The 14,177-nt window shown below is 38.2% G+C and overlaps 1 protein-coding gene across 1 annotated transcript in view; it reads right to left on the bottom strand.

Annotated features, from left to right (window-relative positions):
* PTPRN2 (protein tyrosine phosphatase receptor type N2) overlaps positions 1 to 14,177 on the bottom strand; it is a 548,843-nt gene that overhangs the window by 51,717 nt on the left and 482,949 nt on the right. The window contains exons 14-15 of the mRNA XM_044425007.1: positions 7,187 to 7,334; positions 4,967 to 5,040 (exon numbers count right to left, since the gene is read on the bottom strand). Of these exons, the coding sequence (XP_044280942.1) occupies positions 4,967 to 5,040; positions 7,187 to 7,334 (222 nt within the window). The remainder of the gene's footprint in view (positions 1 to 4,966; positions 5,041 to 7,186; positions 7,335 to 14,177) is intronic.

Consider the following 14,177-nt stretch of genomic DNA (forward strand, 5'->3'; position numbering starts at 1 on the left):
ATTTACAGAGTTGCCATAAGTTGGAGATGACTTGACAACATATACAACAACAGTGTACTGGATATGAACCAGGGAGTTAAATCCCTATCATACCATGAATGCATATCATGTAACTGCCCTGATTTTCTTGGAGGAAAGTGCAGGATAAAAGCATGATACCTTTGTTAACTAGAAAGACTGGATCAAAAAGTGTCTTGGTATCTATTATTCTTAGTCTCAGATATGCCTCATTCTAGATCAGAGGGGCCTCCCTCAGAAAAAAGTTCTGAGCAAGGGCCAAGATGCTGCAGTACTGAGAGACGCGACAAAAGCCTCAAGGCCAGAGCATGATCCCAGAGCTAGTGCAAGAAAAGGCATCAGGATTAGCATTATACCAATACCTGAGTAAACCCTTCAGTCAAATCTTATGAACTACTGCAGCTTGTACCAGATGTTATAATCAATTATGTCCTTTAGCTCAATTCAAATAAACTGATATAATTCAGCTAGAAACTTGGCCAATGAAAGTTTGCATAAATAGATAGGCATCTAAAGAATAATTTTACAAACAATCCTTAAGGGCATCTTGATCTCTTGAGAACAGAAATAATGAAGATGTGTGAGATCTGTATGTTGTACTAAAACATCTTGAACATCAGCCTATCCTCTCTTTCAACATTTCACAAATTCTTAATACAAACAGAAAAGTCAGAAGCAGTGACCTAGATTATTTGAAGGACAGGGCTAACTACATGTTACACTTACTGCATTGCATGCAGCTATGCTTAAATGTTAATTAAAGTACAAGAGCAGGCTGCATACACTTAATACTTACCATCAGAGTACTATATGTTGATGTATTTACTGATGATCTGTATATATTCTGATACATAAACTATATACTGTAGAATAGAAATGCTTACATTTTACTTCTTCCCGTTCCAGCCATATGTCAACTTTTCAAAAGCACCTAGCCATTCAAGGGGGAGGGTTGCCCTCCTGATCAGGAAGAATAAGAACTGCCATGTGCTATATTAACAGCTGGAATTGTAACCTGTACTAACACCTATAATTTAATAAAGAAAATTGAAAATGCATCTATATTCTGCACAGTAAATATAATGGGTACATTTACCCTAAGTAAAATAATTGGCTCACTAAAACAATTATCAACCATTTTGTGGTTAGCAAAAGTTTATCATGTTTAGGCAATATTAAAACATATACGTTAAAGCAGAATAAAGTCAGTCCTGTCCAAATAAAAATGTATGGACATGATGTATGATATGTGTTTTGCTTTCATGGAATTTTCACTTTATGTTGCATACAACTGCTCCAGAAAGCAAGGTAGTGTACTCATGTACAATGTTTCTACATGGCAATAAATCAATCATGTGAACCAAACCACAATTAATAGCTCTTATTTTGCATACTAGTACCATACAGGAAAGACTAATGTAAATAATTCCATGCCTTGAATTCTTCTGAGATCTGATCAAACCACCCTAAAACCTAGGGTGTTTCAGTGCCAAGGCATCTTCTCACCTCCCCAAATTAAAATTGATTTAAATGTGTTTAAACTGAAGGATACTACACTGAATACAAATATACTCCTATAATAAATTCTTTCTGTATTTTAAAAATATTTGTGTCCATTCTTTTTGCATCTTTGTTTCCCTCAAAATAATGTCATAACTTGAGTTTTTTATTTTTAAAGACTTTTTCACCCTTTGCTTTAAAACTTCATAAATATGCTTTTGCAAAGAAAAAAAGTTCTACTACTTAACAAACATTTAAATATAACATTTCTCATATTGAAGTTTCATAAAACAGTATGTCTGTTCTTTGTAACTTGAGTTAAATAATTTTTACATACCAATCTCGTTCCAAGCTTTCCCCACAGTTACTACACTGACTTAGACTGTGGACTTCTTCTGTTTAATTCTTTGGTTCTGAGCTAATAACTGGGACTATATCCCAAGTGTTAACTTGTTTTATATTTTTATTGTATAATATTTTAATTGATATATTTGTGAGCCGCCCCGAGGCTTCAGAGAATGGGGCGGCATAGAAATTTTCTAAATAAATAAATATCTGCATGCAAGTTTGCTGATTTTTCGGTGTGCTCTTAATACTTATTTAAGTGCCGGTTTAAACTTATGAAATCAACAGGCCTTTAAAGACCATCTGTGAACTAGAACTACTATAGCAAGCTCAGATACAGTTCTGTTTCATATTTTAATGTTATATACCTAGTTCTATATTTTTGAAAACTGAAAGAGGAAAAACTACGGACAGAATATTTAGCATGTATACTGCTTTTCCCATCACTCCCACCCTTCCATTTAAAGTAAAAAAGGCACAGGAGCCAGAAGAAGAATCTGTCCATCTTTTTTCTTGAATGCTAAATAAAGCAGTTTTAAATCCCTTTTTAAAAAAAGCCATAATGGAGTGAGATATCTGGCTTTCAATGTCATTACGAATTTCAGAGTCCATTTTCAATGATAAAATCTGTGTGCTGTGTTTGAGCAAACTGTCATGTTAATCACATTCCTCAGTCTGGTGGCTTCAATAATAAGCAAACGGAAGGGTAGGCCTTTTTTTTTTAAATGTACTTGATGGGATCCCCCCTCCCCACTTCCACTTTCCAACAACATAAGAGGAAAAACAGAATTCCCATTTACTTGCATGACCTCTGATTTTAAAGCAAAGATTGCACATTATTTACTACTGGATGATTTCCCTGAAATTTAATGAGGACTAAGCACAAATATGACAGATGTAATTATCACAGTTTTATTCTGCACAGTCAGGGTCTCCTTGTGCTATAATTGCAAGCTTTTCATTCAACTGCTGGCAGCAGAATTATTACCATAGTATTTTATGTTATTTAAGAGAACAGGAAAGAAGGCTTCCAACTTAATTTTTTTCAAGGAATTTCTCAGCCTTGTTCTCAGTCTGCTTTATAATTAAAAACAAACAAACAGGTATTCAACTGGATCAGTTTCTAGACTGCATTCCAAGTTGCTTCTGAGTTTACAAAATCTGACTTCTGGATTTTAATAACACATCAGGAGAAATGAGAAACAAGGATAGGGAAGACTGGTAAGCAGTTTTTGAGTGTGCGAGAGAGAGAGAAAGCGAGAGAGAGAGAGAGATGTGGGCAGGTGGCCAACTTATTGTCTAGTGCAAAGAAAATGCCCCGCTTGCAGCATGTATAGCTTTACTCATTTAGACTCAAGCCAAGGTTGAGTGAGCCTCAGCTGGAGGCTGGACTACTGACCCTGAAGCTGGAAATATACAGCTATAAGTACACCCCTGGAAGCTTCCCTTTCCAAGGCCTGAATGTAATTGCTTTATATTAAACTCTGGCTTTATCAGGCATCTTACACACTGATGGGTGGTATTGAAAATAAAACTTTCTAGTCTATTCATAGTTCATCACTCTAGCATGATTAATTCTCCACTTGGAATAGGTAACAATTCACTTCTCATCCAATCACGGCAACATAGAAATGCATCAAATATGTATTTTTATTGGCATAATAACTACTAGAGGTTATTAAAGTTGAATGGCAACAGCATCTTTTTCAATGTCAATGTTAAGATTTTATAGGCATGAATAACAATAAATCTCTGGTATTTCAGATCTTCTCTGTGGTTTCTTTCATCTGTTTTGTTTCATTGGCCATTTTTTCTCACTCATGGTTAAAGGAGGGTTAAATTGTTCAAAACGTAAACACAACAGAGGAGGGAAGTTTAGTCCATGAGTATCAAAGTTAACAGGAATAAGGTTTCCTGCAGACTTAGATGCTTACCCTGTGTCACATTTACAGAACAGTATTACCTTCAACAGCACTGAAACAGTTAACACATTTTTAAAATGAAGCCCAAGAAAACACCAGACAATCTTGGCACTAAAGAGCTATTTATTCCTTCCAATGAAGATATAATCTAGTTCAATGGGCTTGAACTAGAATTTTAAAATATTCAAATGCTACTTATGGAATGCAGGGTTTGCCCCAAAGCGTGATTTGCTATTTGAAACTATCACCAAGGAACAGGAGAGCACTTCCATAGCACACAGATTTCACATCTAGATGAAAGCATACTAAAATATCTATTTCAGCCAATCTATTTTAAAATATCTATTTTGGCTGAAGGATTTTGACTCAAGTACAGCACAGGAAGATTGGATTAGACAATCTCAATCGTTTTATGTGAACTCTAAAAAAAACCAAAATGGTTTCATTCTGCAGAAGTTCATTTCCTTGTCTAACTGAGTTATCAAGACCTTTCTACACAATCATTTGCTCATATAATAAATATAAGTAGTTGTTACTTAGTTTTAAACAATCCAGGCACCTTAAGAATAACAGTTTGATAAAGGGATTTATAGTATTTTCTTCACAATGTTTTGTCACTGGGAAAAAGCAGTTCTTCACAGCTATGGGGAAAATCACTTAGTCCAAGCTTCAGCAAATTTTACAAAACTAGAAACACACTCTGTTTGTCTAAGGTCTAACGTCATAGCATTAAAAAACTAACAATTACTCCACCCCTTGAGAGCTTTGAAGAACACAAGTTATATCTAACTTCTACCAGAAGAAGGCATGCAACCAAATGGCAAACTGCTGGTCGAGAAGTCACAGGGAGAAAAATAAGTGATGGATGTCTCCATGGCAACACACTAGTCATTTTATGAACAGCACTAAATGTCTTAAGGTGAAGCAATCTTTAGAGCTCTATAGTAGAGGAAAATAGTTTTGAGAGAAAAGGTGAACAACTGTATTTCAGTTCTTACAAATTACTACTGATAAAATCAAGGCTGATTGGGGAACAATTAACAACACATAATTCTTAAAAATACATGATCTCAGAAACGGCTACCATGACTTGCATCACAATTAATCTTTTACTTGCACCAGAACTGCATCAGAATTAAATCAGAAAACGGAAAATAGTTTATTTGTTATCTTGTACTTACAATCGGGCTTGCGTTGATGTAATCTGAATTGTCGTGACTGTTTTCAGCTTTTAAACATATTCTGCAATGATCATCTGCCCAAAAAAAGTTTATTATTATGCATATATATACATGTTTAACCAGACATTTCAAAGACTGGTTTGAACAGTAAGATACTATTTGGCTTAGCTTTGGCACATTTGCTGTTACATGTGGAGCTCTCTGAAAAATTATTTAGATGATGACAAGAAATCATTTTCTGCTGCAGACTTGCTATCTTTAGGAATAATCTATATTGCAGAGTGACACCAACCCATCTGCTCTGGATAGTTAAGTTTTTCTTAAGACTTTAGGTATCCTAAATTCCTACTTTTTGAAGAAGAAAGCCCATTTTGAAGTTCCAGAAAAAAACGAGAATGGGGTGGGTACTCTCATACACGGTTTCATGAGTGGAGCCATCCACACGTACAGACCAGCATCAATGACCTCACCCAACAACCTGGTCTGTATGCCATGCTAGGTCATGGTGACCTGCTACCATGGGAAATTGTGAGGGGACTTAATATGATGTCTGAACCTGGCCTGGCATTTCCAACATGGGCTGTTTTTCTGAGCAAGAACCTGAGAACCCATGACTTGTAATATGGTTATTTAAGGTAGCTCATTCTTAGGATGGTTTGCCTTGACATTTGAACCTGCAGTCACTTCACTGTGTTTAAAATGTGTTCACAGTGTTTAAAATGACAAAAAATGCAGCTGGCAAGTGACAAAAAATTCTGTGGCCTGCTCCTCAATATCTTGCTAATCCTAACTCCTCTCTATCCCATCTTGAAATGACACTACTCAATTAACTCCTTCACTTTATTGCTTCCTTAGACACTGATATTTTCCCAGCCAGCTCTGTGGAGATTTGTGCAAAATCAGTATTATTTTCACCTTTGGAGAGATTTGCACACATTTAATTTTACTTTTTTCTTTTCACCTTCAGAAAGATAATGTGGCCAAAGCACACATTAGCAGAATAGGATACTGAGGTTTTGGCACAAAGGCCCATGGGATATATGCTGGACAGGTGGGTGGAGAAAGGACGAAAATAGCCACAGAATGTGTGATTGTCTGTCAGGAGCAACATGGTTTACAGAAACCAGTTTATTTTCAAAAGGGCTTAACAAGACATGTGAACCAGTATCACATACAGATGAAGACTGAATAGACACACGTTTCCAGCAACCAGTTGTGCAGGAAAAGTGCATCTCATTAACTATCCCCTGCAAATACATTCTAAGTCAAGTGTGCCTTGCTTACAATTGTTTACTCCTAAAGTGCAACACAATTTCATTTTTCCCAAATACTTATACTGATGATTTTGTTACGCTTTCTTATCAGAACCATTCTTAAAGTGCTTGACCTGAACTCTATCAACTCATTTTTTAAAAAATCCTGCTTCATCAATGAGGCCTATGTTTCAGGTTCACTATCACCTAGTATGTACATTAATAATGCAGAAATACCCTACATATATTTCTCTCTTCTTCTCAAAATAAGCAAGGCAGCACTTAAAACACTGTTGTCAATAATGAAGTTTAAATTAAAATGACTTTTGCCGCAAGTACACATGTATTGCAAGCCAAGGCCCATTTCATGGTACAGTGCCATGTATTCAGCCATCTGACATTCAGCACAGAATGTGAGTTACAGATAATGGAGTCATAAAGTAGGGAAAAGATGTGCTGCTTTAGTCATACATAACAAGCACACACACCTTGGCCATTCCTGGCTGTGCTTTTTATCTTCAGCCCAACACAGTGAAGATCTGCTGAAGTCAACAGGCACTCAGTCACTACAGTTGAAAATCAGACAACTGAGGCAGTTTTAAGTACGAGCTGATAGCCTTATGCAATTTCCATATTGTGCCAACCACTAAGCCAAAGTTCATTGCAGCAAATGGTCGGCACATCTCACATGTCCTCATGAAATGCATGCCTTCACATAAGCCTATACAAAAACAGCATTTGCTATCGTATCGTGAGGTTGTGCAAACCTACCACATATTTATAAGCAACAACTATTTTGTGATGTCTGCAGGACATGGGAAGACAAGTAAATAGGTTAAGATAATTTTTACCATTAAGATTTTCTTACACAGAGTAACACACTTTTCGCTAGTCTCCTATCACTCACAAAGAACCATGCAGTGGCAAGAAAACAGTAAGTTACCCATGTAATTTAAATTATACGTACATGCTACTACATCTTGAGAACGGTTCTTTTGGGCATTTTCTTCCTTATGGGCCATGTTGGTTGCATTGGGCTCAGCTTGATAAGCACAAAGTGCTTCCCATTCCTTATCCAGACGATTCTTGTTTTTCAAGTGATCTTCCATATAGGACTGAAAAGAGAAGGTTTCATCAGAAGTAGTCTTCTTCATACACCCAATGCTATGTTATTCCAATTAAAATGTGAAAGAACTAAGGCAGGGTCCTCCAACATTTTTGAGCCCATTTAGAAATTTCAAAAACTTTTATGAGTATACCACAAAACACCTCATTTAACAGTGGATCACTTTGGCATCCACATGTACTGTTTCTGGATTTTATGCAGCATCTTAATCAGCAAAAATGTTCTTTTGTGTTTCCTGGACACCACAATGTCTCCTTAATAAGGAATTGTCTAATTTGGCTAATTACTGACAGTGCAGTAAGCTAATGCTTCTTTTAAACATGTATTTTGGCAATGTCCAGTAGGTCCTTCTTCAGAGGGAAAGGTTATTACACAGATAAATTATGTACAGGCACAGACTTTACTATACTATTCACTGATAAATATGTTATTTTAAATTATTCACCTGTCTCATGGCATTTATTTATTTAGTTTATTGCATTTTTGCACTGTACTATAGCTGAAAGCTCTCTAAGCAGTTTGCAACAATTAACACAATCATAAAAATAGCATCAGATCCTATAAATGTTTTAGAATACGGTATAATATAGAAGAACATCCCAAAGTAAAATCTAGCAAAGATCAAAATACAGTCACATATTTTAAATAAAAACTCAAAGTCTAAAATGCCAAAGAGAATAGCTAGAAAGAGCACAGTAAAGGCAATCTGGTGAGTCTTTCTGGGAAGCTTATTCCACAACTAGGGTTTTCCACAACAAAAAAGGTCGTTTTAGTAGCCAAATGATCAGCACAAATTGTTCTCCATGCTCTTTGGACAGCTCAGACAGATATTACAACCTCAGAAGGATAAAGGCTGGAAGGATAAAGGCTTACCTCCTATAATGCAACAGACTAAGGACCTTACAACATTTTCAGTATCTAAATGCGAGGCATATGGACATCACCTTCAAATGGATACTTATTTGAATATTTTGACTGAATTTATTGAAGCATATTTGTAATGGTTAGAAAACAATATTCATTTTATATGCATTACTATGGGTATATATCAATATATGGATATATATTTAAAAGAGAGAAAATAAAGGTGTTTTGGAGGTGTTACATTGGGAAATAGATACTTCATCTTGGATCTAATCTACTTTGGATCTGAGAGGAACTGCAGAGGCAGCTTGTGATAATGCTGGGGTACAGCAGGGTGGCGAGAGGGCAACAAGGGTCAGGAGTCCTAACTCTAGGACACAACTAACCTGTGTTATGTGGCGCGAAAACAAATTGGAGCTATCTCCTGCTTAGCTTTCTGGTAATGATTCCAGGGCTCACCAGAGGAAAGATCTACAAAGCTCTGCTTCAGACATTATAGCAGCCTTGGAGGTAAGAGGACTGACTTTCCCATCCTCTGTGCAGATCAGATTTAGAGGGATGAAAGGTCACTTTCTGGCATTTGGCAGGGCAGGAAACAACAAAACAAGCAAAAGGCACTAGCATAGAAAACCAAACAAAAGCAAGAGAAGGGAGCATCCCGTATGAGCAGCAAGAAGGTGAAGTCTTCTGGTGATTCAGAAGAATAGAAGAAATGTACAGGCTGTAAGGCCAGTATTAAATGGCTACTCCTATCCAAAATTAGTCAATCTCTGGGAAGACCTTCCTGAATGAGAATCACATCAACCATAAAAATTAATTTCTCTGCATTACAATTATTAATCTTCACAGAACTACCAGATAACAATTGCTAATATGATGTATGCATAGTTACATTTAATTTTATATTTGAACAAAGAGGAGAAAAGGATGTTTAGAGAATTAAATCAGCAAAAGAGAAATGCTCGTAAGACATGGGAGAAATGGTTTTCCATGTCTTATTTTAAACCTAGTGTGGGAAAATATACTTTTACAATATAGAAGAGAGGCCACCATTTTTTGAGGTGAAATAGATAAAAGCTTGTCATGAGGCAATAGATAAAAAGCTTGAGAGGCATTCATCTTGACAGGAAATCGCAAAAGAATTCAACAAGTATAAAATATTTATTGGTCTTTTTCCTGATATTTTCAAGGAATATTAGTATTTTTCTCTGTGTTACTAAGTCTTAGCACAAGAACTTCATATACTCATTGATCACATTACTCTAAACCCATTAATTCCTGATAGTTATTTGAGATTGTTAACATGTCATCCCACTATCTATTCATTCATATCTACACCACTTTGCCTACCCTGATTAATAACCAAAGAGGAGTAAAGTAGTGAAAACAAGAAGGCATAGAAATGACGAGGACAAACTGATTTTCTTCCGTATGAAGAACAGTGATCTGTTAACATCCAATGCGTAATCAGACAGAAGACAGTGCTGGCTGAGGAATGCGTGAGTTTTTTTTGTTTAAAGGTGCATAAGACTGCACCTTAAATCTGGCAAGGAGCAAAATATTCGTATTACTTCCCCTTGTGCATACTGAACCCATGAAACAGGTGGCCATATGGGAATCCATTTTTTTAAAGTTAAATTTTCGCTCCAATTACCAGTTGCTGGCTATTAAGGAAAGGAGATGCTGCTGTGCACCAAGGGCTTTGCTAAGATATGGCGGCTGTCCATGAACCATCAATATGACACAATATAATAATCCTTACACTACTGTAGACTATACATTTACTCATATGTTACACACATTCCAAAGAAACATTCCTAAGGTTGCAATTTATGTTCCCTGTGTTTTTCCTTTTCTGAGAGATATAGAGACTGATAAAATTATGTTTTGTTTTTGCATTCCATCATTTGAGAAAAATTGTAATTACATCCTTCTAGTTATATAACGAATAAATGGAAGAGGATTTTTCTTACACATCAAAACACATGTCTGTTGGTATGAAAATGCTATCAAATTTTCTATAAAACACAGATGCAAGTTTCTCGGACAGTTTATGGAAATCTTATATGCCAGGGAGCATTGAAATAAAAGACATTTTTAAAAGTAGGAAAAATGGAAAAGAAATACACATCTAATGCCATTGAAATATTTTGGATTATAACATTGCTTTAATAGAGGCAGGGAAAAAGCTGGTACTGCTACAGTGACAGGTATGTCTTTAGTATATCTAAGGTACCATGGTACAGTCCTATTTTGACGCAAAGGGCCTATTTCTTTAGGATGAAAGACATTTGGCACACAAAATAAGCCACAGTAAGTGAGATTTTCAGTGATTATGTAACCATCCTTTATAAAAACAAAAGTTACACTTCAAAGCTTACAATGCATTTGCCTGTTGTCAGGCCAGGAAGCCTCCTGCATTTGTGCAGAATCCAGTACTGATATAAATGCAGGTCTGTGGGAACACCAGTATCTGCCTTTGAAATTTTGCATTGAATCATGTAGCTATGAAGGTTATTTGACAGGCTCTGGTGCCCAGTTGAGCCTCTTTCTATTCAACAGTTAAAATGGAAAAAAATAATAAGTTGTGCGTTAGAAATAAAAGCCCTACCTGCGTAAAATTCTTCTGTCTGTACAAGTGTGGTATAGTGGTGATAGACTGGGACTCAAGAGATCCGGGTTCTAGTCCCCACTTGAAAGCATGAAGATGCCTGAGTGACTTTAGGGCAGACACTGCCTCTCAGCCCAACCTACCTCACAAGGTTGTTGTGAGGCTCAAATAGAGGAGGATTCTCTAAGCTACCTGGGGTCCCTTGCGGGAGAAAGATAGGATATAATATAGTAAATAGTAACTGCAGAAACTGCATAAGTGGGTGGGGCATGTTAGGAGGGGCATTTCAAGCTTTCAACTCCAAGAGGGTGAGATTTGGCCCTTGGGCTTGAAGTTCTGCACGCTGGTAGTGCAGCACAATGCAGGGAAACAGAAGGCACACAGAACCATGCTTCTTGCCCTTAGAAGAAAATCCTCAATGCCTTCAAAGACAGAAGGATTTGCAAATGTCAGGCAATGAAGCAGCACACCTGACATGTACAAACCACTCAAACGCTACAAGTTTAAGAAGAATCAGAACAGCAGCCACATCAGCTGTTATGCAAAACCAGCCAGGGTAGTGCCAACATACCTCCATGCTTATGGGCACCCTTTTCTCTAAGGCAGTTTTTCATTTACTTCCAATTCAAGCACTCAGAGAGCCAAGGAAAATCACCAGAAGCAGACTTATACAAGTCGTATCAACCCTCTGAAAAATGTTGGGGCTCCCATATTAACAGAGGAGCTGTCCTTGGTTCTAGGGTATGTCTTTAAAAATACTGTAACCCAAGCATGCCTGTTCAAGACAGGGAAGCACTCTTTTTGGGTCAACTGAAGAATAAAGTCTTATTAATAGGAACACAAGCATAATTAATATTAAAACCTTGAACAGCAAAAGTTTGCAATCTTTCCTTCCTAGAGTCTCCTCTAAGTAGTGGCCTGTGCTCAAATGTCATTTTGCATTTCAAAATCCCATTGCTGTGGACCCCATTTTATTTATTTATTTATTTATTTATTTTTCAATTTATATCCTGCCTTTTTCCTACAAAGGGCTCAAGGCAGCTTACATCCTTCTCCTCCTCCATCTTATTCCCACAGCAACAACCCTATGAGATAGGTTGGGCTGAGAGTCTGTGACTGGCCCAAAGTCACCCAGTTGGCTCCATGGCTGAGTGGGGACTAGAAAAGCAGGTTGCTTACCTGTAACTGATGTTCTTCGAGTGGCCATCTGTGCAGTCACACATATAGGCACTGCGCAGGCGCAGCACCCCATATGTGTGATGCACAGAGGCCACGACGAAGAAAAGCAGGTTGCTTACCTGTAACTGATGTTCTTCGAGTGGCCATCTGTGCAGTCACACATATGGGGTGCTGCGCCTGCACAGTGCCTATATGTGTGATGCACAGAGGCCACGATGAAGAACCCAGATCATCTGAGTCCCAGTCCCACTCTCTTAACCACCACACCACACTGGCTCTCCATGCAGTACAGAACACTTCATCTCCATATATTTAACATTTTTGGGGGGAAGCTATAGCTGCTGCAAAATTAGCAATCCATTTTTGCAGGGCACTGGACACTGAACGCATGTCATGCCAGTTTGCTTCTGGAAACTATTAAAGGTATCATATTGAAATATCTCTTGACTCCAGTGTACTTGAAAGAACATAATTATTTCCATCAAATGCTGGCAAAGGCATGTGGACAGGCATTCTGCAAGCTATACCACTGGATAAAGTCTTCTTGAAATGAAATCTTCCTGGCATCACATTCGTGACATTTTTATGACCTCTGCCCTCAATGGAGGGTGGCATACATGATTTTGCACACCTTTATACTCACGACAGGGATGTGGCTAGCCTAGGGTCTCTCAGAGACATTGAATCAACTGCATGTTCTCTTTAACATGGAATGCGCAGCTCTATTAGGTTTCCAATGCTCAAGAGGGAACAGAGGGCACATAACAAGGACTGGCATGATAATGAGGGCAGTAGGAAGGGTTTGTCTGAAAGATGGTATAACATGTTTAAACTAAGCTCAAATGGCACCCAGGCATAAGAGACCTACTTATTTCCTTTATTATTGACCATAAATCCTACTATCAACCACCACAATATGAATGGGCATATACAATATCAACACAAACTTCTAAATTCAGTATATCCAACACTGCAAAAGACCAAAACAAAACAGCATGCCCATCCTGTGAATCATTGAAATAATTTCCTTCTCAACTACATAAATACTTTCTAACACAACATCTGTTTTTTTAACTATACAATATGGTATTTTATTTCAGGATTTCATAGGCCAAGGCCAGAGGTGGCGAACCTACGGCACGCATGCCACAGCAGGCACGCAAAACCCTCTCTGTTGGCACGCGAGCCAAGTCACCCCAGCAGCCAAGCATCAGATAACAGCGCACATAGGGGCCACATGCCTGCTCAGAAAGGAGTAGTGGTGCCAGGTGATGACATCATGAGGCACGACTCATTCGCTGTGACTCGTCCGAGCTTTTGCATGGCTGGTCAGTGCGCTCCCAAGGATATATATATATTTCCTAGGACTGGCTGTGAGTTGTTTTTTGTAAACTAAAACCTAGGTTTTCAGGTTTTATTGTAGTGCTGGCACTTTGCGATAAAAAAGTGGGTTTTAGGTTGCAGTCTGGGCACTTGGTCTCTTAAAGGTCCACCAGGGTAGGGTTAGGGTTAGAAAAACGAGCTATCTTGGTATGATTTTGATGGTTGTAATGTGTGTAGAATGGGCAGGAATGTTGAGCTGTGCAGAAAAAGCTACTCAAGGAAGGCTTTTTCACAATCGCCCTCATTTCAATGCAATTTTACCTGCATATTAGGGTTAGGGGTGTGCACCAGGGTAGGGTTAGAAAAACGAGGTGTCCTGGCATGATTTTGATGCTTGGAATGTGTTTAGAATCGGCAGAAAAGATGAGCTGTGCAGAAAAAGCTATTCAAGGAAGGCTTTTTCAAAATCGCCCGCATTTCAATGTAATTTTACCTGCATATTAGGGTTTGGCGTGTGCACCAGGGTAGGGTTAGGGTGAGAAAAACGAGGTGTCCTGGTATGATCTTGATGGTTGGAATGTGTTTAGCATGGGCAGAAATGAGGAGCTGTGCAGAAAAAGCCACTCAAGGAAGGCTTTACAAATCGTCCTATTTTCAGTAGAACTTTAGCTCTATAGTTAGGGGTGTGCACCAGGGTAGGGTTAGGCCAGTGGGGGCAAGCATATGGCTCGTGTGCCACAGCCCTCTCCTCTCAGAACCTTCTCCATCGCCATGCGAGCTAAGTCGCCCCAGCATTGCCCCAGAAGCTGAGCATCGGATCGCAGCGCACATAGGGGCCATGCGCATGCTTGGAAA

This window comes from Varanus komodoensis, unplaced genomic scaffold (assembly GCF_004798865.1).
Source record: "Varanus komodoensis strain SLA01 unplaced genomic scaffold, ASM479886v1 scaffold15, whole genome shotgun sequence".
In the NCBI taxonomy this organism is placed as follows: domain Eukaryota; kingdom Metazoa; phylum Chordata; class Lepidosauria; order Squamata; family Varanidae; genus Varanus; species Varanus komodoensis.